The sequence below is a fragment of the Alosa sapidissima genome, chromosome 23, assembly GCF_018492685.1.
Source record: "Alosa sapidissima isolate fAloSap1 chromosome 23, fAloSap1.pri, whole genome shotgun sequence".
Taxonomy (NCBI): domain Eukaryota; kingdom Metazoa; phylum Chordata; class Actinopteri; order Clupeiformes; family Clupeidae; genus Alosa; species Alosa sapidissima.
The window spans coordinates 14,787,205-14,812,742 of record NC_055979.1 but is presented as its reverse complement, the minus strand read 5'-3'; the positions used below and the strand labels follow the sequence as shown (position 1 = coordinate 14,812,742).

Here is a 25,538-nt window from a genome sequence, read left to right as displayed (position 1 = left end):
ACTCACTCACTCACTCACTCACTCACACACACTCTCTCTCTCTCTCTCTCTCTCTCTCTCTCTCTCTCTCTCTCTCTCTCTCTCTCTCTCTCTCTCTCTCTCTCTCTCTCTCTCTCTCTCTCTCTCTGTATCACTCACTCTCTGTATCACTCACTCACTCTCTGTCTGTCTCTCGCTCTCTCTCGCTCTCTCTCTCTCTCACTCACTCACACTCTCTCTCTCTCTCTCTCTCTCTCTCTCTCTCTCTCTCTCTCTCTCTCTCTCTCCCACTCTCTCCCCCCTGCAACTAAACGAGCGCCTTGCGTCCCCCTTTTTAATTTCCACGCCTGTCACTGAGAGCTGATTTGTTTATTTCTCCATTTGAATGTACCGCTAATAATCCAGAGAGCCAACACTATTAAGTGTGTATGGGTGAGGGCGCGCAGAGGGGTGTTTGTTGATGGAGCACATTTATTTATTTATTTGTTTACTTATCGCCATTTATATATTAATTATTAAGAGAAAGCATCAGGCGTATCAAAGCGTACGGAAGTTGGCATTCGCAGCTAATAGCTGTGACGGTGACAGCAGCAACATCTGATTACCACCTCCCAAAAGACTCACACACACACACACACACACACACACACACACTGGGCGCAGTAGGGTGGGTGTATGGGTATGCTGCCATTTCAAGGTCCTAATGTCATTGTCAGGAGGCCTGCTGTACTCCTAGCTCAGAATCTGCTTCCACTATATCACCAAAGAAGTTTGAGTGCAGAACCAGTTCTTTACATTTCAACTGACAAAAAAGTTAGCTCTCCACCTGGACAATTGGTTCCAGAGCACCTTTTGCTGGTCTAGAACCAATAACCGCCTACATCAGCTTACATAGTAAAAAGAAAAGACAAATTTAAAACTAGAAACCTAACAAATATTCTTTCCATACCTCAGCATATTCCTCAAAAGCCAGAGGCATTTTCAGCTAACATGGGTTTACTAAATATAGGTGCACTTACTACCAAAACCTTTGCAATCAATGATTTTATTAGTGAAAAAAAAAAAATTGGATTTTCTGTTTCTTGTTGAAACCTGGCTGACTTCAGACAGCGAAGCTGTTCTTGTTGAGACTTGTCCCCCAAATTATAATTTCTTCCACTCAATTAGACAAGGCAAACGAGGTGGTGGAATTGCCTCCATTCTCTCAAACAAATATAGTTGCACACGAGTCAACTTTGGCGAATTCGCTTCCTTTGAGTATATTGCCCTCACTCTGAAGGCTGACCCAGCTGTACTTCTATTAACCTTATACCGCCCTCCTAAACTATGGACTGGCTTTCTCGACCAGTTTTCTGAACTTATGTCGCTCATCATCACTAGCTATGATCGGATAATTGTAAATGGCGACTTCAATATTCATGTCAATAAGACAACTGATGCTAAAGCCAGTAAGTTCCTTAATGTGTTGGACAGTTTAGAGCTAAAGCAGCATGTTACAGGACCCACCCACAACCTTGGCAACACCCTCGATCTAGTCATTTCCAGAGGGATAGAAGTCACAGACTTATCAGTAAATGATATAAATATGTCTGATCATCATTGTGTATCTTTTAATATTGTACTACATACTCCAAAAATTCATCCCGAAATTGCAATCAAATCGCGACTCTTGGACATTAGAGCAGAACAGCAGTTCATAGCTCTTATAGACTCCATAAATTTAGATATTTTACATCATCCCATTGATCAAATGGTAGAGGCTCTCAATCGTGAATTAGGCGCTCTGCTTGACAGAGTGGCACCCTTAAAGACTAAAAAAAGGCCCTGTAGCAAACTGACACCTTGGATGAACGAAAATATCCATGATCTAAAAAGATCATGTAGGAAAGCTGAGAGAACATGGAGAAAAACTAAGTTACAGGTTCACCGTGCCATTCTAAAAGAAAAAATTGCAAATTATAATAGAGCTATTCGGAATGAGAGGAGGAACCACTTCTCTAAGGTAATTGCTGAAAACAGTGGAAACTCTAGGGTGTTGTTCTCTACCATTGATAGGCTATTGCATCAAACACCTTTTGATACACTCAGTCAGGCATCCTCTCTAAGATGCGAAGAATTTGCAGACTTCTTCAAAAACAAAGTCATTTCTATAAGGGAGGCTATTGGTAACACAAGTAATATGTTTGATAGTACACCCAAAAACAGCCCCCCAAAATTAAGGTCCTTTAGCACTATTACTCAATCTGAGCTTGGTAAAATTATAACTCAAACCGGCTCCTCAACATGTGTTTTAGATCCAATCCCTACTACATTCCTCAAAAAAGTATATGATGGCTTAGCTCCCTTTTTTCTCAAGGTAATAAATACCTCATTAGAAACAGGTATATTTCCAACTGCTTTTAAAACCGCTGTTGTGAAACCTTTACTTAAAAAGTCAAATCTTGACCATACCAATCTGAGCAACTACAGGCCTATATCAAATCTATCGTTTTTGAGCAAAGTACTTGAAAAAGTTGTTTGTAATCAGTTAAATACCTTCCTCAACGAAAACAGTATCCTTGAAAAATTCCAATCAGGTTTTAGATCAAATCACAGCACAGAAACGGCTCTAGTAAAAATAGTCAATGATCTCAGACTAGCTACCGACTCAAACAAAGTCTCAATCCTTATTCTTCTGGATTTGAGTGCGGCATTTGACACCATTGATCATAGCATCCTAATTCACCGCCTTGCGAAGTGGGTGGGTCTCTCTGATAATGCTCTAAACTGGTTTCAAACCTACATTACTGGCAGAGATTTTTATATCAGTCTAGGAGATCATGTATCTGAAAAACATGACTTGCCTTTTGGTGTGGCCCAGGGGAGCTGCCTTGGTCCCCTGCTATTTTCTCTATATATGCTTCCATTGGGAAACGTCATAAGTCAACATAATGTAAACTTCCACAGCTACGCAGATGATACCCAATTGTATCTTTCTGTTGAGCCAACTAACCCAGATGGCCTTTGCTCCCTCACTGCATGCCTAACCTCCATTAATCAGTGGATGAGCAAAAACTTTTTGAAACTAAATGATGACAAAACAGAGGTACTTCTGGTTGGACCAAAACTAAAGCGAGATATTATTCTTAGTAATCTGGGGAACTTGGCACACCAGGTCAAACCAAAAGTAACAAGCCTCGGTGTCATCTTAGATGCAGAGTTAAGTTTTAAGCCCCATATCAGTAAAGTTACTCAGACAGCCTATTTCCACTTGAGAAACATTGCCAAAGTGCGGCCCTTTTTAACTCAACAAGATGCAGAAAAACTAATTCACGCCTTTATCACTAGCAGGTTAGACTACTGCAATGCACTTTTCACTGGTCTTCCCAAAAAACATCTAAAGAAATTGGCACTCATACAGAACTCTGCGGCTAGACTTTTAACTAAGACTAAGAAGAGAGAACACATCACCCCTGTGTTGGCTGAACTGCACTGGCTCCCTATTTCCTATAGAATTGATTTTAAGGTTATGTTAATTACTTACAAAGCTCTGAATGGCATAGCACCTTCATATATCTCTGAGCTTTTAATATCTTATCAACCACAAAGGAAACTTAGATCATCCAATTCTAATCTTTTAATCGTACCCAAAGTGCTCCACAAACAAAGTGGAGAAGCTGCGTTTATCCATTATGCCCCCAAACTATGGAACACCCTGCCTCTGTACATCAAGCAGGCGAGTTCAGTAAATATTTTTAAAAAAGATCTGAAAACATACCTGTACAGGAAAGCCTTTAGTTAACTCATCTTATCCTGTAGACTACATTTTCAGATTATTCTACATCTGCTACTATTGGAGGGCGCAGCCAGCCAGAAGCAGATGGGCTCCCCCTATTAAGTCAGGTTCTGCTCAAGGTTTCTTCCTGGAATATGGGAGTTTTTCCTTGCCACAGTTGCCATATGGCGTGCTTGTGGGGGGTAAGAGGGTTAAGGCTGCCAGTCTTATGACGTCATTTTCTATATTTTTGATATGTTGCTGAGCATATCATAAACAGCAAAGAAAAGTGATTGATAATGACTGACTGACTACTATTGTGTTACATGCTTCAAATGTAAAGCACTTTGAGCTGCATTCTGTGTATGAAAGGTGCTATACAAATAAAGCTTTATTATTATTATTATTATTATACTAGGCTAAATAAAGTTTTTTGTTGTTAAACCAACTAAACGTTTGAGTCCCATTTAAAAAGAAAAGGTAATTTCTAATAATTTCTCACCTCAACAAAACTAATGTGATGTTGATAGCTAGATGTTGGCTCTTTAGCCTTTGACGAAATCAAACCAGTTCTCTAAAAGTTCACAGCACTAGCACCAGCCCAACACTGGCATGTGGTTTGCGTTGGTGTGAAGAGTGTATGCAAGTCTGTCAGGTGCTTTAAAGCCAGCCATAGCAGATGTAGGAGGCAGCTGAATGCCGGAGAGCCCTCGCAGAAGAGTAGAGAGAGGTGGAGGAGAGAGGGAGGAGAGCCGAGCCTATCAGCACTGTCACCATGGCTGCAGTAGTCGAGTGCTCGTATCAACCACGCACTGCAGCAGGAAGGAGCAGGGATCTCTTCCCTCTCTTCTCTTCTCTTCTCGCCTCCACTCTCTTGTGCTCTTTCGCTCGCTCTTTCTCTCCTTCCTCTCTTCCCCCGGTCACTCTTTCTAACTTCTCTCTTACACCCCACCCCTATTCTTGCCCCCACTCCCTATAATCCCCTCTTTCTCTCTCTTAACTCTCCTCTGACTCTAACTCTTCGACCCTTTCATTCCAGCACATCTGTCCTACTTGCCTTACCAGTCACTTCCCCTCCCTCCCTCCTTCTCTCTATCTCTCTTTCCAACTCCTCCTTCTCCCTCTCCTTGCTCCATCTCTCTCTCTTTCTCCCACTCCCTCTCCTTCCTGCTCTCTCTTTCTCTCCCTCTCCCCTGCTGCCTCATCTCTCCCTCTCTTTCTCGTCTCCTCCTCTTTCTTCCTCTCATCTCTCAGACTATTTTTTTTTTTTTCCTTTTTTTTTTTTTGAACTCCATCTGTTCTGGTGCTAATCTATTCTGCCGCTGTACCGGTAGATATGGGATCTATAGCGAGCGAAGTATCCCACCTCAGTGCTTGCTCAGGGGCTGTGCTCTCGCTGTAATTGAGCGCCTTGATGAGCCTCCCATCTCCTCTTTTAAGATGTTCCACTCTCCACTCAGACCCGCGTTAATTGCCCAATCGGATTCTGTCTTCCTCGGAGGGGAAGCGAGAGCTCCCCAGCTGAGAGACAGGGAAAAAAGGTCGGAAACGGAAATGTGCCTTGTGACATTTAAGTGTGCGCTCACGCACACACACACACACACACACACACACACACACACACAAAAACGCACGCACGCACGCACACATATATATACACACACACACACACATACACACACACACACACACACACATAGAAAACACCCACTCGCACACTGAAATCACTTCCATAGCCACGATCCATGAACTTCGTTCCCAAATACGGGCATCACAGCCCCTGTGAAGGTTCATGAATGAAACATTCCCCATCAGGAAGCTGTGCTGAGATGTTCCGCTAATTGCACCGACAACCGAACGTTTTCCCCTCAGCTTCCTGTCTTCTTAAGTCTGTACACACACACACACACACACACACAAACACAGACATTCATAATAAAATAAATAAATTAAATAAACAGTGTGGACACGGCGGCTCTTTGAGAAGATGGAGCGGCTCACGTGTCTCGATGAACCCTCAAGGCGTGTGTCCTGTCAGAAGTACTCACCATCTCTCTTCTCTTCCCTCCCTGCCCCTCCTCTCTTCTCTCTCTTTCTCTTCCTCCCTCCAGATCGAGATTAAGATGAAGAAGACAGAGGGCATCCGATGGGAGAAGCTGGAGGGGGAGGGCACCCTGCCTAACGTCAAGCACTTTACCCCCAGTCAGTAGTCGCAGCCACCAAAACACATACATACACATGCCCTCAGACACAAACACATGCGCGCACACACACACACAGACACACTGTCTCAAACTCACGCATACACGCATATACTCTCTCTCTCTCTCACTCACACACACACACACACACACACATTCACAGCACCCACCGCCCTGTCATGCCTGTCATACCCACTCACATTAGCTTGGAGAAGTCAGTGTTAAGTGCTGTGTGAAAGGCCCTGGTAATCTCATCTCTGCCCGTGCACATTGTTTGACAGGCGCGTTGCAGGGAGCTGATTGAAGGCGTGATTTCCGCTGGCACCGGCTGCCCGGACTGGCGCTGCCGCTGTTTTTTCGCTGGGCGCACGCGCACACGTTTAAGTGGGAGTTGATTAGCATGCGGGCGCTCATTATAAAGTCTGCTTGGCAAAGGCGACCAGCGACACTCTTAGATACACACACACAGACACACAGACACACAGACACAGACGGACTTGCACGCGTGGCGGCGGCTTGTGTTAGAGAACCTTGTGGGAAATGTAATTCTGTGTGTGGCGGGTGTTAATGTGAATGCGTGATGACAGAGCACAGAGCACTTAGCCATATTGAAGTAACCAGTGTGCTGTAAATGGCTGCGCTGCCACGCCACACTCAGAGGGGAGATTACCGACTCGACGATCATCTGTGATTCCAACCCGCTTCAGACATCTCTTGTCTCTTTTAAGGTGCTGACAGATGAAGAGATCAAATCACGACCAACTAGAGAGAGGCTCATGAAATCATGAGATATTTAAAAGTAGATGTCACATCCCTGGATCCTGTTCTTTGAATGTTCAAATCGCACTCCTTCCAGACGTTCTAGTAGTTTGTTTGTGTTGAGCCAGTCAACACTGCCAAAGATAACCAAACTGATAACAGTAAAAGTTAATAAAAAAAAACACTTCCACACCACTTACTATAACGACAAAGTAGGACTGAAGGAATTCCCCTTTTTGTCAATATTCAACATACATTTCGGGGTGGGGGGGGTCAACAACCCAATTCAAATTTGGCAAACAGTTAAATTTGAACAATTTGGTGTTAATATTCCATGGTATTTGCATTGTTGCCTTCGTCAAACTTATGTCCAGGTTCACTGTATGTTCGCGGAGAACTACTTCCTCAGACTGTTTGGGATTGTTCGCAAACGTTCGCCAAATACTCAAGGTTAGCAGAAAACTGATTGCAAACGTTCGCCTATGTTTGCGAATTTGAACGCACCTCTGATGAAGCGGGGCCAGCAAACGGCAAAGCTATATAGTGCAACACAAGGTGTGCATCGGTGCAGACACACGATTCTGCCTATTTTAAGTCTGTGTATCGTTATAATGAGTTTGATGCCATCATTTTATAAAATCACTACGTTGTGTTGCTTTAATCCTCATCAATTCTCTTTTTTCTCTCTCTCTCTCTCTCTCTCTCTCTCTCTCCTCTCTCTCTCTCTCTCTCTCTCTCTCTCTCTCTCTCTCTCTCGCGCTCTCGTCCGGTTGCAGGCCAGTACCCGTCGTCCTGCCACTACACGCGCAACTGGGACAAGGTGGTGGGCGACATCAAGGAGGAGGAGAAGAACGAGAAGCTGGAGGGAGACGCGGCGCTCAACAAGCTCTTCCAGCAGATCTACTCGGACGGCTCGGATGAAGTCAAGCGTGCCATGAACAAGTCCTTTGTGAGTTGAACTTGTGGAACTCCTAAATGTGCCCCGACATAAACACTGCACTCTCTCGCTCTCTCTTGTGCGCGCACATACACACACACACACACACACACACTCTTACTCTCTGTCTCTAACTCTTCTCACAGACACTGTCTCAGACACACAACCCCCCTCCTCTCCTCTCACTTTCTAAATTTTTTCGAGGGAGCTGTTTCAGGCGGATCTCACTGAATTAAATAGACAGGCTGTTTTGAGTGACCTAGATTGCCTCTTGTCATGTCTCCCCTCCACTTCCTCCCTCTTCCTCCCCCCGCCAGCATTTTAATGTGCGCGGCTAAGTTAGCGTTATCGTCGGAGACGCCACGGCAGCTAGAACATTACCCCTCCAGACCGAGCGATAAAGATTTAATGAGCGCCGAGCCGACCAGGACAGTACTCACGCTTCTGCATCTGCTCTCTGTTCGCATGATCCCTACCCTCGTACACACACACACACACACACACACACACACACACACACACACACACACACACACACACACACACACACACACACACACACACATCCCAGTCGTCCTCTGGCAAGACTATCGAGCCGTGCGGACGAGGCTTCGGTTCGTTCCTAATCATCCGCAGTATTCAAGGTAGCTCTATTAGCAGTCCCCATTTAGCCCACCTCCCTACCCCTACACACACACACACACACACACACACATTGTCCATAGTGTCTTAATTGGAGGAGGAGATTAAGAGTTGCAAGGATGGAGCATGCACCGCTTGCTGTAGTGAAGCGAGATGTGCACTATAAAAACACTGGCCTCTCATTACGAGAGGTTATTATGGGCCGTTTTCCCCTCTCCAAGGAGCTTTTGTTTAGTTTTAAAAGCAATATGCTGCTCGTGCTGCTTCCATAACATTTTTCTTGGACCGAGTGGATTCCTCTTGCCACAAAGAGCGGCTTGTGAGGAAGGGTAAGTACCCTATGGAGATTTACGAGTGTCCGGTTCATAGCAACGCCTCCAAACCAGAATTCGGAATATTCACCATGTTTTTGCCTCCTCTCTCTTCCCCTAAGACCCCCACCCCATCCCACTCCACCCTCCTTTCTCCAACAGAGTCCTACCAGTCTCTCCAAACCAGAGTTTTGTGTTTGTGTTATTCGCTGTATAATTTTTTTGCCCCCCCCCCTTTTTTTTTGTGCCCCAGATGGAGTCAGGTGGGACGGTCCTGAGCACCAACTGGACGGATGTGGGCAAGCGGACAGTCGACATGAGCCCCCCCGACGACGTGGAGTTTAAGAAGTTCTGATCGCTGACAGGAGGAGACGAAGAGAGAGGTGGACCTTTAGCACTCCTGCCATCTGTCCGTCAAACCTGTGGCCACACCTACGCCTCCATTTTGTCCCATGTGTCCGGCCCGAAACCCTGTACAGAGAGCTGGACCACCATCGCATCCTTCGCTCACTCACTCACTTAATCATTCATTCTTCTGGGCATGTTTTTTTGTTTGTTTGTTTTTTATCAGTCTTTATGAGTGAATAAAGTGTACATTTTTACTAAAAATACCCCAATGTTCTCTTATTGAGTGTACGCTGTGAAAAACATCAAGTTTGAAGGAGAAAAAATAAGTATTTTTTATTTTCTTTCTTTCTTTTCCTTTTCTTTCCAAACTTTTTTTTTTTTTTTTGGCTCTCACTGTTATCTCTGCATTCATCGGGATCCCTGGGCACATTGTTCATCTGTGCACATACATAGTTATGGAGGCATCTCCATCCCTTTTATGACATGGTTTGGGGATTGTCCAGAGTTAAAACAGAATAAAGTGTAAATAAATATTTTCTTTTTCTTGGTCCCCATCTTTTGTCTGTTTTTCTTCATTATCCTTAATATTTTCTGCCAAATTCATTAGATACTGACTGACAGATGAAACTATGCCTGTATGCTTATAGGTATGTATCTAAATCAATACGTCAATTTGATCCCAGTTTAATTGCAGCCTGACTTGTACATGTACGTAACAATTTATTTAATCGTGTAGTTATTGATGCATTACATTTATAAACATTAAATGGAGTCCGGCTCGAAGGAAGTGATGCTTTTTGGGCAGCCGTGGCCCACTGGTTAGCACTCTGGATTTGTAACCGGAGGGTTGCCGGTTCGAGCCCCGACCAGTGGGCCGCGGCTGAAGTGCCCTTGAGCAAGGCACCTGACCCCTCACTGCTCCCCGAGCGCCGCCGTTGTAGTAGGCAGCTCACTGCGCCGGGATTAGTGTGTGCTTCACCTCACTGTGTGTTCACTGTGTGCTGTTTGTGTTTCACTAATTCACCGATTGGGTTAAATGCAGAGACCAAATTTCCCTCACGGGATCAAAAAAGTATATATACTTATACTTATAAATAATGTATAGTCTGAGGGAGTGCATCTGGCAAGATTTTCGAGCACAAATGGATATTAAAGTAGTTGAAGACTTAAGTTGTTTTCTTCCCTGTTGACAGCTTTTTTTACCTTTTCAAGGAAACCTCACACTTTCACACACTCCAAATAAGAAGGCAAGAGCAAAGTGTCACTTGTTTCCCTGCTTGTTTGCGGCATAAGAGGGAGGAACAGCACTTAGAGCCGGGCCCTGTGCTGAGTGCGGTGACTCGGTGCCTTTTAGGACTGTCAGATAGCGCGTAAACATTCATGAATTTGGTGGAAAACAGCTCAGAGGGCCCCTTTGATAGTAGGTTAAGTGTAAATTCACAGCACACGTTTCATCTCGGGCACTGATCAAAAGGCAAGTTTTGTGGCCTGCGTTTTAACAGTCTTCTCTCCGCTTAAAGCTCCCTGGCAACATCAAAAGGAGAGCCATCCATTTGCATTATGGGTAAAATCTCAGACCAAGGCTGTGGTGAAATGTGCTGCTGTGCGTTTTAACCCTCTGTGATCCCTGCCCCAACGTATTAGCAGCCATCAAGTACAGAAGATTAATGCAAAATACAGCATTTAACAAGAATGCATAATGCATGGACTTAAAAAAACAAGAACTTTTATTGTTTGCTGCTGCATTTTTAAAAGGCACTTTAATACATATGATGTCATATAAAGACAGCATAGGATTCTCTTGCATTACATCTGAAGGAATATTTTGGAATATTAATTGTTTCCAAGACAGACAGAATATTTTAAATACAGTCATAAGAGTGAATGCACTACCTCTGCTGTTCTAAAGGCTAGCAGTATGCCGATGAAAAATTGCACATGTATTTACATAAAGAACATACAACATATTGCATTTTGGAATACAATTCAGATAAAGATACTTTCATAAATACATATATATCTGTTACTTTTGTCTTCTTGAATGAAGGTACACAATATTGAGTGTCTTAATGAAAGCCAATATAAAATGCCCACTTCAGTTTTCCAAGGACAAGTTAGAATTATGATAAAGAAACTCTGTCCCCATCCTTCGCAACTATGATGCATTTTGCTTTGAAAGTTACATCTGTCATTCTCTACCATTTAATTCTAGTTGAAATGATGAGACACATGAACTAACTGTACGGATCACAACTCACAAAAATGTGTTGCCTCAATGCCAGAGTCTGCACAAGGTGTTGAGGGAACTCTATAATACACTCTCTTACTGGCCATGCACTCTGGCACAGTCAGCTCGAAGGCGTAGCGCTGCTTGGTGCCAGGGCCTTAGAGGATGCCCAGGATGCGCCCGACCCACCAGCGGCAGGGCATGATGACTCGGCATGCCACGCGGCAGCCGCGGTAGTGGTAAGGCCAGGGGTGGTAGCCGCCCAGGGGCTCGCAGATGCGCTGGCACTGGGTGTAGCTTCGCCGGCACTCCGTGCAGCACACACCGGTGTGGTCCAGCATCGGGTCAAAGGTCATGGTGCCCTCCTCACCCTCCATGCCGCGCTGCAGACGCAGAGACGAAGAGATTGAGACCAAGCAATACATTAAAGTGCCTCTAAAACGAATGTTGAATTTGAGCCACGGGGAAAAGAAGGTAGCCATGAATTCATTCAGGAATGACATCCTGGTCAAATTTGAGACCAATGTTATATTTTTAGGCAAATGCCTCACAATTTCATTAACTGTCACTAGCAGTAGCCTACTGCGCTCGTATGTATTTCTATTAGTATGTGTGCTTCACTGGTACTAAACCCACGCGATGACCTTGGTGGTGTTCACGCCGTGCTCTACCAGTTGAACTAGAGGAACATAATATCTTAATATTTCTCAAAACAAACACCTACATAAATAGATTTTTTCCCCCGTAATATTGGGGCATCTATTTTCCCCCATTTGAATCCCCTTAGTAGTAAGCCATGTGGGCTTTCACAGTTTCCTGTTTCTCTTCCAGAGATAACGTCAGATCTCATCCACACCTCCTCTCTCTCTCTCTCTCTCTCTCTCTTTTCCGTTCTGATCCAGCCACAACATCTGGCCCTCCGGGGTTCTAACTGGCCATGATAGATTTCACACACACACACACACACACACACACACACACACACACACACACACACACACACACACACACACACACAAGCAAATATGTATGTGTCCCAGTTTCCCCTCCTTCCCTTCCCTCCTCTTCCCCTCCTCTCTTCTTGCACAGAAGGGACGGGCGGGTGCAGGGATTAAGAAGGGATTGGAGGCTCCGGAAGGGGTTGAGGGATTTGGGGGAAAGGGGTTATACTTTGGTTCGGTTTGGGAATGAGGATGAGAGGTGGGGGGGGGCTGGTGATGGGGGAGAAGGAGTGGGGGTGTTTTGGTGAAGGGAGGGATGGGGGGTGAGGGTGGTGGAGGTTCGGGTGGAAAGGGGGGGGGGGGTTCTTTTGGTGAAGGGAATTGGGAAGGTGGGTGTGTGTCTGGGGGGATATGGGATGGGAGGTGGCGGGGGCAGGATTTGCAGGGCAATGCAAACACAAAGGCTGTGGGAAGGTGAATGGAGCAGTGTGCTGCCCTGTGCAGCGGGCTTGAAAGGGGGCCCGTGAGAATAGACGGGGTGACAGGCAAGGCCTCTCTGACTGACCCCACATCTGCTCTCCTTCCCACAGCTGCCCGCAACACAACGCAGTGCAACCCAACGCGACGCGGCACTCACTCAGACAAGCAGACAGACAGACAGACAGACAGACAGACAGCCACCCTGGCCTAGTCTGGTGTTTGTCCCAGAGCTAAACCTTCACATTCAGATACGGCCACAGAAATAGAACTCATTATAATCCTTCACATGCCATTAGGAAACAGCAACAGTTATTATAAAAAAAAAGTTATTCAGTTTGCCCAATCACCATGCAAGACTTTATAAAGAAACCACCCAAATGTTGGAGACCTACTCCTTTGATTGATTATATGTTGCTATGGTGTGGCTATCCCTTTGGATTTGGGCTGTGGTTGCATAGAGCAACAGTGATGCAGAACTGGAGGCTCTGCTGTTTTTGCCTTTTTCTTCCATTAGGACAGCTGTGCTTTTTCAGGATCCGTACTTTTTGAAGACAGGCAGCCCAGGCAGATGAAAGCCACACCTACCACACATGGAGATGGAGACAGGTATTTGTGGATAAGACTGCTTAATAAATCTCATTGTTAGTCGTTGGATTTTATTAAATGGACGCAAAGAAGGCCAATCATTTGTTCTTCCTTGGATCTTAAACGATTCTGATCTAAGGAGAAAAAGTAAAAAGCATTCTGTCATCCAGCGCCTGTCGTAAAAGAGTATCTGTTCTATCTCTCCTGTCGACGAAACCAATCTGCCTCCTCAGCTACTGCAGCGCGCGGGCTAGCAAGCGAGTGCTGCATAAGTACTTCAGTCAGCTGCTCTGGCATCCCCCGCTCACAAGCCATCAATTAATAAACATACAAGAGTACGAACGAGTCGTATTTTAATTTGACTAGCATTTTTTTGCACCAAGGAAGCTGTCACTGGAGAGGGAGAGAGAGAGAGAGAGTGAGAAAGAGAGATGAACTTGAGTATCATGCAGAGGGATTTCAAATGTCAACCAGTGGACTGACTGATGTGATCCAGCGCATGACCTAAGGCTGTGGGAGACTATGATTTGAAACGACAATACATATAAATGGATCCCCCTGGTGAATATCAACTGAGTCCTTATTTATTTAAATACTCGATTCACCACTTAACTGTACACATACAACTGTGCCTTGTGTTGTATATGATACATCCTTATGTACTGTGAGAATGGCATGAAAGCCTTAATAGTATTCAGACATGCAAATAAGGTGGAGATGGGTGTACTCAAGTGTATGCGATACATTATGCAGTTCCCCAATGTCTGTTAAAATACATACATGTTAATAAACGCTATCTGTAAAGGAGACAAGGGGGCTGCTATTTAAAGGCTGTGGACAACCCTAATGATCCCAAGGATTGGTATATGTGCGTATTACTTGTGTTTAGTGAGGTGTTTGTACCAAGACCTCTGGCTGATTCATTATTTATGATTATGCACATAAATCATCCTCAATCATGTTATCTTACAGACGACAGAAGAGGAACTGACACACATTAAGGATACGCTGAGAAATCCTTGTATTCTCTGAAGGTGTGGCACTCACGTGATAGGGGTTCTCAGGGTTGAAGGGCGGCTCCTCCTCAACCGGCTCCTCGTCCTCCGGACCGACCACCTGACGCCTGGCACGTGACGGGAGGGCTCTTCTTTTCTTCTGCCCTCCTGGCCCAGTCATCGAAAACCACAATTCAGAAGAAATCAGAACCTCCTGCACCCACTTGGCCCAAAGTAGCACAGTTGCATTGTTAATTCACTGTGAAAGTGACCCTGCAGTCGAATGCAACAAAGTGCAATCGATTCTTACAGGCTAGTCATCTCCCTCCTGGGTTGACAGAGAACTTGTGCCTTGCTGGAGTTTTATGAGGCTCCAGGTAATTGCCATTTTAAACCACAGAGGAAAGGGGGACAAGAGACACAAAAGTCAATTCTATCAAATGGAATTCGACGTCTTCTTGAGTTTCTTCATTACATAGCCAAGCCAAACAAGTTTCAAGATTTAGGTCTAATCTAAAATCTTCAAAATCTCTTGGCTATTTAGAAAAGGGTATCAGGCTACCATTGGTGTACAAGTTTTGAGGTTTAGGTTTCATTTGTTAACCTAGAGAAACAGTGAGAGGCCATGTACATCCCAAAAGCCATTTGGAGGGGTGTAGGATGTAAAGTATATTAGTATACAAATAATAAGAGATGATCTGCACACCATGGAGCACCTATTTATGTTTTTTTAAATAAATAATAATAATAATATTTGCAGTGACGTTTAAAGCCCCATGGTTCTTCCTCATCTCTTATCTCTTCATCTGTTAACTTTAAAAAATCTCTAAATATAAAACAAATAAGGGTGACACGGTACCATTGCGGTAGGTGGGCCTGAGCCAGAAGATTGGCAGGTCAGCGCAGAGGTCCAGGATCTTGGTGCTCAGGAAGCTGCTGTCCTTGAGAGGCGTCCCAGAGGCCACCCATATGAGAGACTCCTCCTCAAACTTGGCTGGCATTATCTCGTCCTCCTAGGGGAGGAAATGAAGTGAGTGCACTGTTAAATCTACTCTTGGCAGGAAGAGACGTTTCTCCTTCCCTGGAACTGCCTCTCAAGAGCATCACACGATACTTTGCATTAGTTCTTGTCCTGACCTGAACTAAAGCACACAGGTTAAATAGAGTGGGAATGAGAGAATATGCTTCTAAAAAACAAGCGTCACCTCATAAAACAGGCTGGGGCTGATGGGAGCTGGTGAATGCGTGGCTGTAATCGTTGTTTGTGTCGCACAGATAACATACCATGGCAACTATTTTCAGGGAGGCGTTTAAGAGTTGTGTACGTCTGTTTGATGCCTTTTCAACCGGCTCTGTGCACAGCACACACCACGTGTAAACACACACAAACACACACATACTGCTTATGCATGTATGTGTGTACCTATAAATACATGCACGCAGCAAACATATTGTTTGGGGTTGGTGTGCGACGGCCGTGGAGTGGCGTGAAGACATGCTTTTTGTGAGCGCTCATTCTCACGACTCCGGTCGACTCACAATGAGAGCATTCATCCATTTCCCACTTTTCCTCCACGCCGGCTCGAGCGGAGAGCGCGGCAGAGAGGAAATGCGCTGCGAGGCTGCCGCCGCCACCGCTGCCGCTGACAGGACCACCCTTATCTGCGCTCTGCAGCTCGCGCGCACAACACATGAATATTCACACGGCCATTTACATGCAATCACTTCAAAATGGATGCGTGCTGGGGGAGGAATTTGGATACGGCCAACTTTGCCTTTTGCAGTGGCGGTGGCGGACGCTATTATGGGGGGGGGTGGGGGGGGGGGGGGGGGATGTTGTCGGGAGAGAGAAAGAGAGAGAGAGACAGACAGAGAGAGAGAGAGAGAGAGAGAGAGAGACAGACAGAGAGATAGAGAGAAAGACAGAGAGAGAGGGAGAGACAGACAGAGAGAGAGAGAAAAAGAGAGAGAGGGAGAGAGAGAGAGAGAATGCCACAGCTGGCTGTTCGGGATGCATTAACTGTCTAATTTGGAGATTTGGCGAAGGCAGCGCGCCCTACGAGGGGGACGTAGAGCGCAGGCAGGCTGGGAAGAAGCACCTCAGGCAGTAAACGTGGGTCTAAAGAGGCTGAACGTGGGCCAAAAGCAGGGGACACATGCACAGTCGTTCACTACAGAAAAGGTTTTGTGGAGGATATTTCCACATGAACACAAAAGGGAGGCATCTATCACTTCCGAATGGTTTTGTGGAGGATATATCAACATGAACACAAAAGACAATCTGACAAGCAGGGGATGCTGTCAGTAATCGATTAGAATTGTTTGAGGATATAAACATTAAAAACCTATTCATGAGGGCCTATGATGGATTTTAGGTCCAATCTAACAGTCACTTAATCAGTCCAGGATAACACATCATAATGTTACTTAAGGAACTGCAATCAGGTTGTTCTGAATTAGGGCTTAGTGCTTGCTATGTTTTTTTTATTTTTTTTATTCATGTTTCTCCTTCCATACAATGCAACACACCACTGTGGCCTACCCTGTGTAGGGAAAGAGACATGCATTACATAGCTAGAAAGCATGCACTACATAGCATGCATAGCTGGAAGATATACACTTCTATGGAATGCGAATGAGGACAGTTGAGGAGAGGTAACAAAATCTGTGTGGATTGTGGAACAACTTACCAAGTCAAACATCAATGAGTCCTTGTTCAGGCTCTCCACGTCAGGGAGCTGACCCTTGGCTTGAGTCTTGATATAGCACTTTTCTCCACCGGCGAAGCGGATTCCAGTGATACCCTGTCAACGAATGGTGCCAAGAAAACAAACAATGTGAGGGGCTACTTCTCAAAAAGAGTTGTTACGTAGCAGCACAATAATCACTTTTAGCTGTGCCAGTGGTGACACTGATTATGAGTTAAATAATTAATTTATTCAACTGTGACTCCAGAGAAATGAGGCTCAAATTTCAAGTGGTCCAAACAGATTAAATTTAAATTTAAATTTAAATGGCTTTGGCTTTGGCCTTGACCAACATTGAATCCGTGATCAGCTTTTATACACAGATAACCGTCCTTGACCATGACTCTTTATAGGCCATGGTGTTCCTCAGATACATGACTTCAAACCTACAGGAAACACAATGTAGGAATTGGTATTTATGCTGTGACGTCAATTTACAATGCATTAGATACACCTTCAGTGCACTAGATACACCATTAGTGCTGTTATTCAATGGACAACCATGCTAGGTAACCACCCAGTTTCCACATAGAAAAGTCATAAAAGGGTCATGCTCCCTGATTCTTGAAAATGACATAGTGCCCAGTGGCCATGACAGACATCATTCTCCCCATTATAAGTCAGTACACCATGAAAATGAGTTTGAATCCATAATTCTATGGAAAACAACAACAACAACAAAAAACAGACATAGTGTTTTGTTATACAAATGGCTCACTGGCGAAAGTGGCGACTTACAATGTGAAAGTCATGGACCTCCATGGCCTCATCACTTCCGCTCCCAGTACGGAACCTCTCAAGGTTGTTCACAGGGTCAATCTCCATGGACCCCTCCTCCACCTTCCCATTGATGCTCATGCTGTAATGGACATTGTACACCTACAGGAAATTCCACAAGTCAGAGATATGTCAGAAATGCCTTTTGGGGGGAAAAAAGAAAGAAATCCATGTGAACTAGTGATTTCAAAAGAGAATTGCGTGTACAGTATGACTGTATGTTATGATCGGTGTAGTAGACCACATCTAAACGGCCATATCATGTTTCACACTTGGAGTTTGAATATTCATCACCCTGGAGACCAGGAAAAACATAAAGCGTGAAATATCTCTGGAGACAGAAATTTAACATACAAAAGATGAATGTCCTTGCTGAGTTTGAAACACCATTTCTTTCTTAAAGTTTCTAGTCTCCAGTAAAAAAGTTCTGAAAGTTTCTAGTCTCCAGTTCTAGTTTCTAGTCTCCAGTAAAACTAGTATGATGGATCCAAGTTATTTTTCATGTTATCCAAACTATGGATTCTATATATATATATATATATATATATATATATATATATATATATATATATATATATGTCCTATATGTCCTTAATAGAGAGGTTTCATACCACTTTCAACAAAGGTTAACAATCCATATAGACGTGATAGGAGACAAAAATATCCAATATTATCTTTACCACACATATTTAATGTGGTTTGATTTCCAACTAAAACACTATTTAGGTTTTTAAACATAGACACCATTAATTTGCATTCAGTATATTGTAGGCCTATCTATAGCACCAAATGCTCCATCTTTTGGCACACCTCTCGACCCTGGGGCTTCGGGTAGACCACATTGCAAAAGCACTGGCACTTCAGTCTTAAGGTTAAGGTTGGGGTATAACCTGACAGCTCGGATACAAGAATAACTTTACAGTACAGTTTGAGTAAAAAATAAAAGTTCTTACATGCTTGTCGTTGACATTCCAGAAATAGAAAGCCCCAATGGCTCCAAAAAGGAGAAGCGCAGCTCCAACAATAAGCACCGCAACTCCAACTTTAAGCAGACGTCCCGAGTGAGAGGGCTTGACAGTCACCGCTGTGTAAGCCTGTGCAAATTGAAACAATTTGACAAATTGAGTATTTGGTGCACACAAGTAGCTTTTTGGTATTCTAGATCGTGTGCGCGATAGTGACAAATGAAGTGGACGTGTTCTGGCACAACATCAAAATGACAATAGCCGGGCTACATCATGCCATTTACTAGATCAAAGTGAATCAGTTCAAATTAAAATCTGTCCAAAGGCTGTTGGCTTTTTCAAGCCAGTCAGGCTCTTTGTAGGCTAATTCTCCTCTTCTCCTTTCAAACCTTTTTTCTGTGGATAAGACATTGCTATCAGTATCAGTTTGGCTCGAAAACAACGTGCTCAGGTGTTAAGCGCTGAAATAACGTACAAGTTAGGATTACTTACAGGTGGCATAAACTGCTGTAAATCCTCGGGACCAGCTAAAGCAATGGGTATTTTCTCTGACGTCGCTGCCATGGCTGCGTGGAGACGTCTGCTACGAAAACTACCCTAGTTGTGCTCAGTCAGGCCTTAGACAGGAGGAGGAAAAACTAAGAGAAGAGAGGAAAAAACGCATTTGAGAAGGAATGGCTTGTGTTGCTGCAGCCTATTACCTGCTGGGGGGGCTATCCTGGTTCTTGGCTGGGCCGTCCCAAGTAAGGTATTTGTTTTCAAATTTTGTCAGATGGTTCAGGTTGTGAGGGGTCTGTAGCAGGTCACTCGTGTGGTAGCCAATGGTAAGTGTTGACTTCTGCTGCAGCTTTTGTGGAAACTAACCTATAAAATGAACTGCCCTGTCATTAGATAGCAGTTTAATTCAAAAGACGTCATGAAATAGCAGAAACATATCAACGCGACTAACAACCAATGACAACCCATTGCGCGCATAGCCGCCATATTTCCGCCTAGAATTGGATGCATTTTATGCAAATAAACAAAATGCTTACATTTTTCCATATTGAAAAAAATCAGAACACGTTGTCTTCAATGGTGACAATGCATTTTTTTTCAGCTGGGGCACAAATGTTATACTTGGTTGTCATGTCTCGAACCAACATGTAAAACGTCACACTTGAGGCCTACAATGAATGGCAACATTCCTACAGCGGGAATGGAAAGGCGCATTAGGAGCCTCACAATGTTTACACTACTGTTTGGTCTCCGTATACAAAAATGCTGTGCTAAAAGTGACCAATTTCAGACATAGCAGTCATGCATAAGCCTACGGTGAAGACATGTAAGAGATTTAACATATTCGTATGTCTCGCTCTTAATCTGTGTAGCTTTATAGTATTTTAATGCACTTGGAACCGAGCATGATCCTTTTAATGACGCTCACATCCTGTGGATTCCTTAGTTAAAACAGAAAATCAGCCTCTATCTGTGGCCTTCAGCATATAGCCGGGGTAGCCTACATCAAGTGTGCATCGAGTGTCAACTTCAGCAAGTTCTGGTTTGTAAACAGCGCCATCCTCTGTCCTTGAACAAACTGATAATAGGAAAGTTTCAGCTGTGCTGACAAAGGCGAAAGAGAACAGCATTATGTTCAGTAGTTTATTTTCAATGTATGTGATAGAAACTTGAGCAATAAGAGAAACACATTTGGCATTCAAATATATTCGTACAATGTTATCAACTTGATACATAGGGCTTATTGGCCATACAAATGAACCTCGTGGCCTTTTAAATAATAAACATGCCATTAAAATAAAATACTCTCAGATTCACAATCTGTCTTCTTTTCAATAACATTATAAAAATATACTCTGTATTTACAAAATCCCAATATACATAGTATGTTCAACAAAGTCCACTGATTGGATAGATCGAAATTGGACGAGGACTGACATCAAAATGCACTCTACACAAATATTATATGTTGGCATATATTTTCTCTGTAAAATAATAATGATGATAATAATAACAATGATAATAATATTGTCATACATTTGCAGCAACTAGCTGGTTTCAAATACATAATTAACTTAAAAATAAAGCGCATACAGAAGCCTCAGACTTCATTAGTTGAACAGCGTGATGTCGTGGGTGAATACACAGGAATTGTAATATCATTGATTTCTTGCACCCTCACAGGTCTTGGAGGGGTGACCAACATGTAGTCGTATTCTCTGTGCAAGACTTTCTCATAGACGCTCTGCAGGCCCACGGTTTTGGGTAAATGCGCCTGGTAATAGTTGTCTCTGCGCAGGGTGTCCCTGGGAAGCGAGGCCGTCTTGGCGAATGACGAGAGATGCTGTCCATGAGCCGAGTTGCTATTCGCCCGGGTAGCTGAAGGACTCCAGCATCGATCTGAGTGGCCGAGAATCTTGCATTCACTAGTGCATGCCCACAAACCTGGTGAAAGAACAACAAGAGATTAGTTGTCTGTTCCTCGTTTCGTGCGTGTTTTTGCAGACAACTCTAACCTGGGTGGTAAAATGTCAGTGTTCAATCAGAATCAGATTTGCTTACCATTCTGTGCGTTACTCTGGTCCTTTTTTAGACCATCCCCGCTGATATCAGAATCACTGTCGTTGAAATCGCTGTCTCCTTTCCCGCTATCCTTCCCGCTGAACTGTGGATCTCGTGCTGAGATGGTTGTGAAGGAGTTGCCTTTCCATATGGTAATGGGTCTGAGGGTTTCCTTTCCGTAGCCTGGCAGCGTAGAATATCCCTGCTGAAATAAATCAGAGGAACGTTAGAGACAATCATTTAGTGTTGCAATAAAATACAATGCCTTATAAACATAAATATTCTCTGTAGACTAACTCAGTCAGTGAAACCACTAACTCACCTCGAGTTTGGCGACGTGGGTTTTGTTGTCTGGCTCATAGGTGCAGGTGGCCTCAGTGCCGTCTTCGGAGTTGGAGCAGGTGTCGCTTCCTGTCTGGAGAGAGCCCGCGAAAGAAGGCTTGTTTGTGTAGGGATGCACGTCAAACACGTTCTCGCTGTGGATGGGAATGAGCTGGTCACTGTTGTTCTTCCCACCCTCCATATTCGCCATGCCATCTTTGTCTAGGTCGAAATCGTGTCCTCTCTTGACTGCTTTGCGTTTGTTGCAGGTGGTGGCAATGAGTATGATGGCTAGCAGTAGCAAGGTGCAGCTCCCGGCAAGGACAACAATGATGACAATTGAAAGGTCCCATTCACCGGACTCCCCGTTGCTAGAGTGCCTGAAAATGGTTCGGTCGCTGGGGGGAGCTCCGGCTATTATGGTGAAGTGTATAGTAGCTGTGGAAGTCAAAGAGGGTCTGCCGTTGTCACTGACTGTGACTGTGACTCGCAAGCTTTCGTCGACATCGTAGTTCAGCTCGCGATTTAGATAGATCTCTCCGCTGGCTTTGTTGATGGAGAACAACGAGACTTCGCCAGAGGTTATTTTGTAGGACAGCTCTGAATTGGCGCCCTCGTCCGCGTCCCTGGCATTTATCTGGGTTATAACATAACCCGAAGGGGCATCTTTAGGCAGTAGAACTTCTGCGGAGCCGTTATTGAGGGCGGGCTGTGTGATGGACGGCGGGTTGTCATTCTGATCAACTATTTTTAGGTTGATGGTCGCGGTGCTGTGGAGCTGCGGCGACCCCCCGTCGCTCGCTTGGACTCGCAGATCTAGCTGTTTGATGACCTCATAGTTGAAACTTCGCAGCGCGTACAGTGAACCCGTGGCGGGGTCCAGGGAGACATATGTCGACACCGGTGATCCCATGATGTATGAGTCCGCCAGCTTGTAGGTCACTTTGCCATTGTGCGCCAGGTCCAAGTCCCTCGCCACCACAGTTGTAATGTAGGCACCAGGCGCATTGTTTTCCACGACCGCTACTTCATACACAGGTTTGCTAAAGACAGGGGCGTTGTCGTTCTCGTCGCTCAGTCTGATTGTGTATTGCGTTATCGTCCTGAAAGGCGGAGAGCCCAGGTCTTCAGCCACCACTGTCAAATTGTATTCAGGGATCTTTTCTCTGTCCAAAGGTGATGTGGTGACAATCATGTAGCTGTCCTCGTAAGCCTGCTGAAGTTTGAAGTGGTCATGCCCGTACAGGGTACAGTGAACCTGGCCATTCGCCCCGGAGTCTCTGTCCGAGGTGCTGATTAGAGCGACAAAGCTGTCCTTCGCAGCCGCCTCAGTGATGTAGGCAATGCCCGCTGTGATAGAGGTCATCGGGGTAATGCTGATTTCTGGCGCGTTGTCATTCACGTCCTGCACCTGAATGATTATTTTGCAAATAGTAGGGCTCGGATTTGGACCTAAATCAGACGCCTGGACGTCAAACTCGTACGTTTTCTTGCTTTCATAATCAATGGGGCTTTCGAGGGTCAGTCGTCCAGATTTTCGGTCCACTTTAAAAAGTTGACGGATTTCTGAGGGCACTTGATTTCCAAACCCGTACACAACTTCCCCATTTAAGCCCTCGTCCGGGTCAACTGCGTTAAGATCCAGAAGCAGAGTTCCAACCGGTGAGTCTTCAGGTAAATCGACAGAGAAGTTGTTCCGGTCGAATACGGGGCTATTGTCATTGTAGTCTTTCACCTTGACGTTGATTCTGGTGGTGCCGGACCTGGATGGGTTTCCGCCGTCGGCTGCGACGAGCTCCAGTGCATAGGATGCCTGTGTCTCCCTGTCCAGTTCTTTCATTAGAACCAGCTCCGCATATTTAACCCCATCCGCTCTGCTCAGAACATCAATAGTAAAGTGACTATTGACTGAAATCTGGTAGTTCTGTATATAGTTTGTGCCCACGTCCTCGTCTACAGCCACATCAAGGGGGATTCGGGTGCCCACTGCCGTATTTTCTGAGATTTCAAGGGTAGATTCTCTCCGGGAGAACTCGGGAGAGTTGTCATTGATGTCTTTCACCTCCACTTCGACATGAATTAATTTGAACTGTTCTTTAGAAAAACTGACAACGTCGAAAGCAATGAGACACTGAAGAGAATGCTTACAGATTTTTTCTCTGTCGATTCTCTCCCCGATAGTTAGTTGTCCATCATATTCTCTCAGTCTGATAAAAGAGGAATTGAACTGTTTCATCATCCTGAAATTGGCCTTGCCCCCCAGTGACAGACTGATAGACATGTCCTTGGCCAGGTTGCCGATGACTGTACCTGGGGCGTCTTCTTCATAGGTTTGGTATTTCATGGTCCTTCCATCGATGAACGCTGGCAGAAAAGCCAGTGCGCACGTAAAGGTGAAAATCATCCTCCGTTGCCACGAGAAGAGAGAGTTTCGCCTGTCACCCATGTCCGTGACCAAACTCAGCTGAGCTTCAGCACTAAGAAATAGACGCTTTTATTAAATCAAAAGCACTTGTCAGTTTAAATTTGCCGTAGTTTCATTGGCACACTGTTATTTCTGAACCTTGGATAAAAGTGTATCCCTGGTGCGCACACGTTGGTGCTTGCGTCCTCAAACCTTTAACGCAAATGGAGAGATCTGCAATGGCGGGGGGTTTATAGAGAGCCACATGCAAATGAGATGAAGTGTGACCAATCCCTGCTTTGAAAGGGAAAGGGGCCTTTAAGCCTATTTAGAAATTCCTTGAAGCAAAGAACTTGGCACCAAAATCCACTTCCTGGTTTGTTGTACATTTTATCACATTTTTTGTTGTTGTCTTCCTCAGACTGTATTCGGGAATTTCATGCAAACAAGGTAGTTCAGTCCAAGGGGTCTCTCACCTGCCAAGATGAATATCATTTTATTTGGCACATTTCTAGGACAGAAGTCATTTTTGTGTAGTTGTATTATAATGGCACAGTTTGATCTTCCTTGACTTTGTTTCTGTGAGTTTGAGTTTGTTTCTGTGACATAGATCACTTTCACATTGATTTTATCTATCAAGAAGTATGTTTTCCTCCATGTCTAGTAATCAAATGTATCTGTTCAGATCAAAGTAGCTCTTATACGCATCCACTCAAGAAGCGGTTTTATTTAGATACTGGGCTACTTGAGTGTTTTCCTCACGCGATGTCGTGTGAGTGGAGTTGTAATGTGCTAATGAAAATGGTTGGCCCGTTTTAACATGCATGTCACTCCTGCGTGCCTTTTCCCGTAACCTCGCCTGCTGGAGCAGGTGAAGAAAACCCGTTTCCAATAGGATTTATTTTAAGCGCCCGGAGATTTAGACGGATTTCTATAGTCAGATTATATCAAAGGCGTATGAACCCCTCGTTAGCAGCGAGGATATAATAGCGTGGTGGGGTATCCCTTTGGAGACATCAACGGCTGTATTATTCTTCCGTGGCAGCCTACGGGGAGCAGAACTTCCCGCAGTTTTCACAGAGGGCTGTGCCTAAGTTGAACATAATGAGAGAGCGCCACATGTAGCCTTTGTGCCAGCTCCCACAGCCACTACCACGGCCATAACTCTTTTGACTAAACAAGGAGGAGCGAATGAATTGGCCAGGACTGGGGTCTTCTATTAAAATACGTTTAGAGCTCGGCTGAGTCCGTCACGGCTACTTAAGGGACCCCCCCCCCCCCCCCCCCACACACACACACACACACCTCTTTTGCAAGGCAGCACTTGCCGTTCAACAGAAGGACTAGTATTAGTGGGCACACAAGAGCGAGGACCAATAGACCCATCTGCTCCCGATGCCCACGGACTTGATAAAATTGACTTGACTGCTCGAAGAATGAAATCATTTCACGTTGATGCTCTGCTAAGAAACAACTCTTGCGTATTTTTGTCACAGCTAAACATGCATCCCAATTAAGTATTGAACTATATTCAATTTCTGAAAGATATATGAACTATAGGTTGTGTGGCTTGACAGTCATTATATTGCCCAATACTAACTATTTA

At 44.6% G+C, this 25,538-nt stretch overlaps 3 protein-coding genes across 5 annotated transcripts in view; 1 reads left to right on the top strand and 2 right to left on the bottom strand.

Moving 5' to 3' along the window:
• sugt1 (SGT1 homolog, MIS12 kinetochore complex assembly cochaperone) overlaps positions 1-9,192 on the top strand; it is a 31,624-nt gene extending 22,432 nt beyond the window's left edge. For both annotated transcript variants that reach the window (XM_042080963.1, XM_042080962.1), the window contains exons 11-13: positions 5,845-5,935; positions 7,470-7,642; positions 8,837-9,192. In XM_042080963.1, coding sequence (XP_041936897.1) covers positions 5,845-5,935; positions 7,470-7,642; positions 8,837-8,938 — 366 coding nt within the window. In that variant the 3' untranslated portion in view covers positions 8,939-9,192. The remainder of the gene's footprint in view (positions 1-5,844; positions 5,936-7,469; positions 7,643-8,836) is intronic.
• A 1,448-nt stretch (positions 9,193-10,640) lies between these two features.
• Positions 10,641-19,357, bottom strand: LOC121698547 (leukocyte cell-derived chemotaxin 1-like). The gene is made up of 7 exons (XM_042080735.1): positions 19,141-19,357; positions 18,637-18,777; positions 17,645-17,785; positions 16,850-16,963; positions 15,019-15,172; positions 14,212-14,327; positions 10,641-11,541 (listed from the first exon to the last, which is right to left on the bottom strand). Exons 1-7 carry the CDS (start codon positions 19,210-19,212, stop codon positions 11,317-11,319), a joined length of 963 nt encoding a protein of 320 aa, XP_041936669.1. The 5' UTR covers positions 19,213-19,357; the 3' UTR covers positions 10,641-11,316.
• Positions 19,358-20,738: 1,381 nt separating this feature from the next.
• On the bottom strand, positions 20,739-24,658 carry LOC121698933 (protocadherin-8-like). 2 transcript variants are annotated; one of them, XM_042081463.1, is made up of 3 exons: positions 21,530-24,658; positions 21,208-21,409; positions 20,739-21,090 (listed from the first exon to the last, which is right to left on the bottom strand). In XM_042081463.1, exons 1-3 carry the CDS (start codon positions 23,972-23,974, stop codon positions 20,747-20,749), a joined length of 2,991 nt encoding a protein of 996 aa, XP_041937397.1. In that variant the 5' UTR covers positions 23,975-24,658; the 3' UTR covers positions 20,739-20,746. The 2 variants fall into 2 exon arrangements, with proteins under 2 accessions (XP_041937397.1, XP_041937396.1); XM_042081462.1 differs by having other exon boundaries at positions 21,208-21,412; positions 21,530-24,656.
• Between the last annotated feature and the right edge of the window lie 880 nt (positions 24,659-25,538).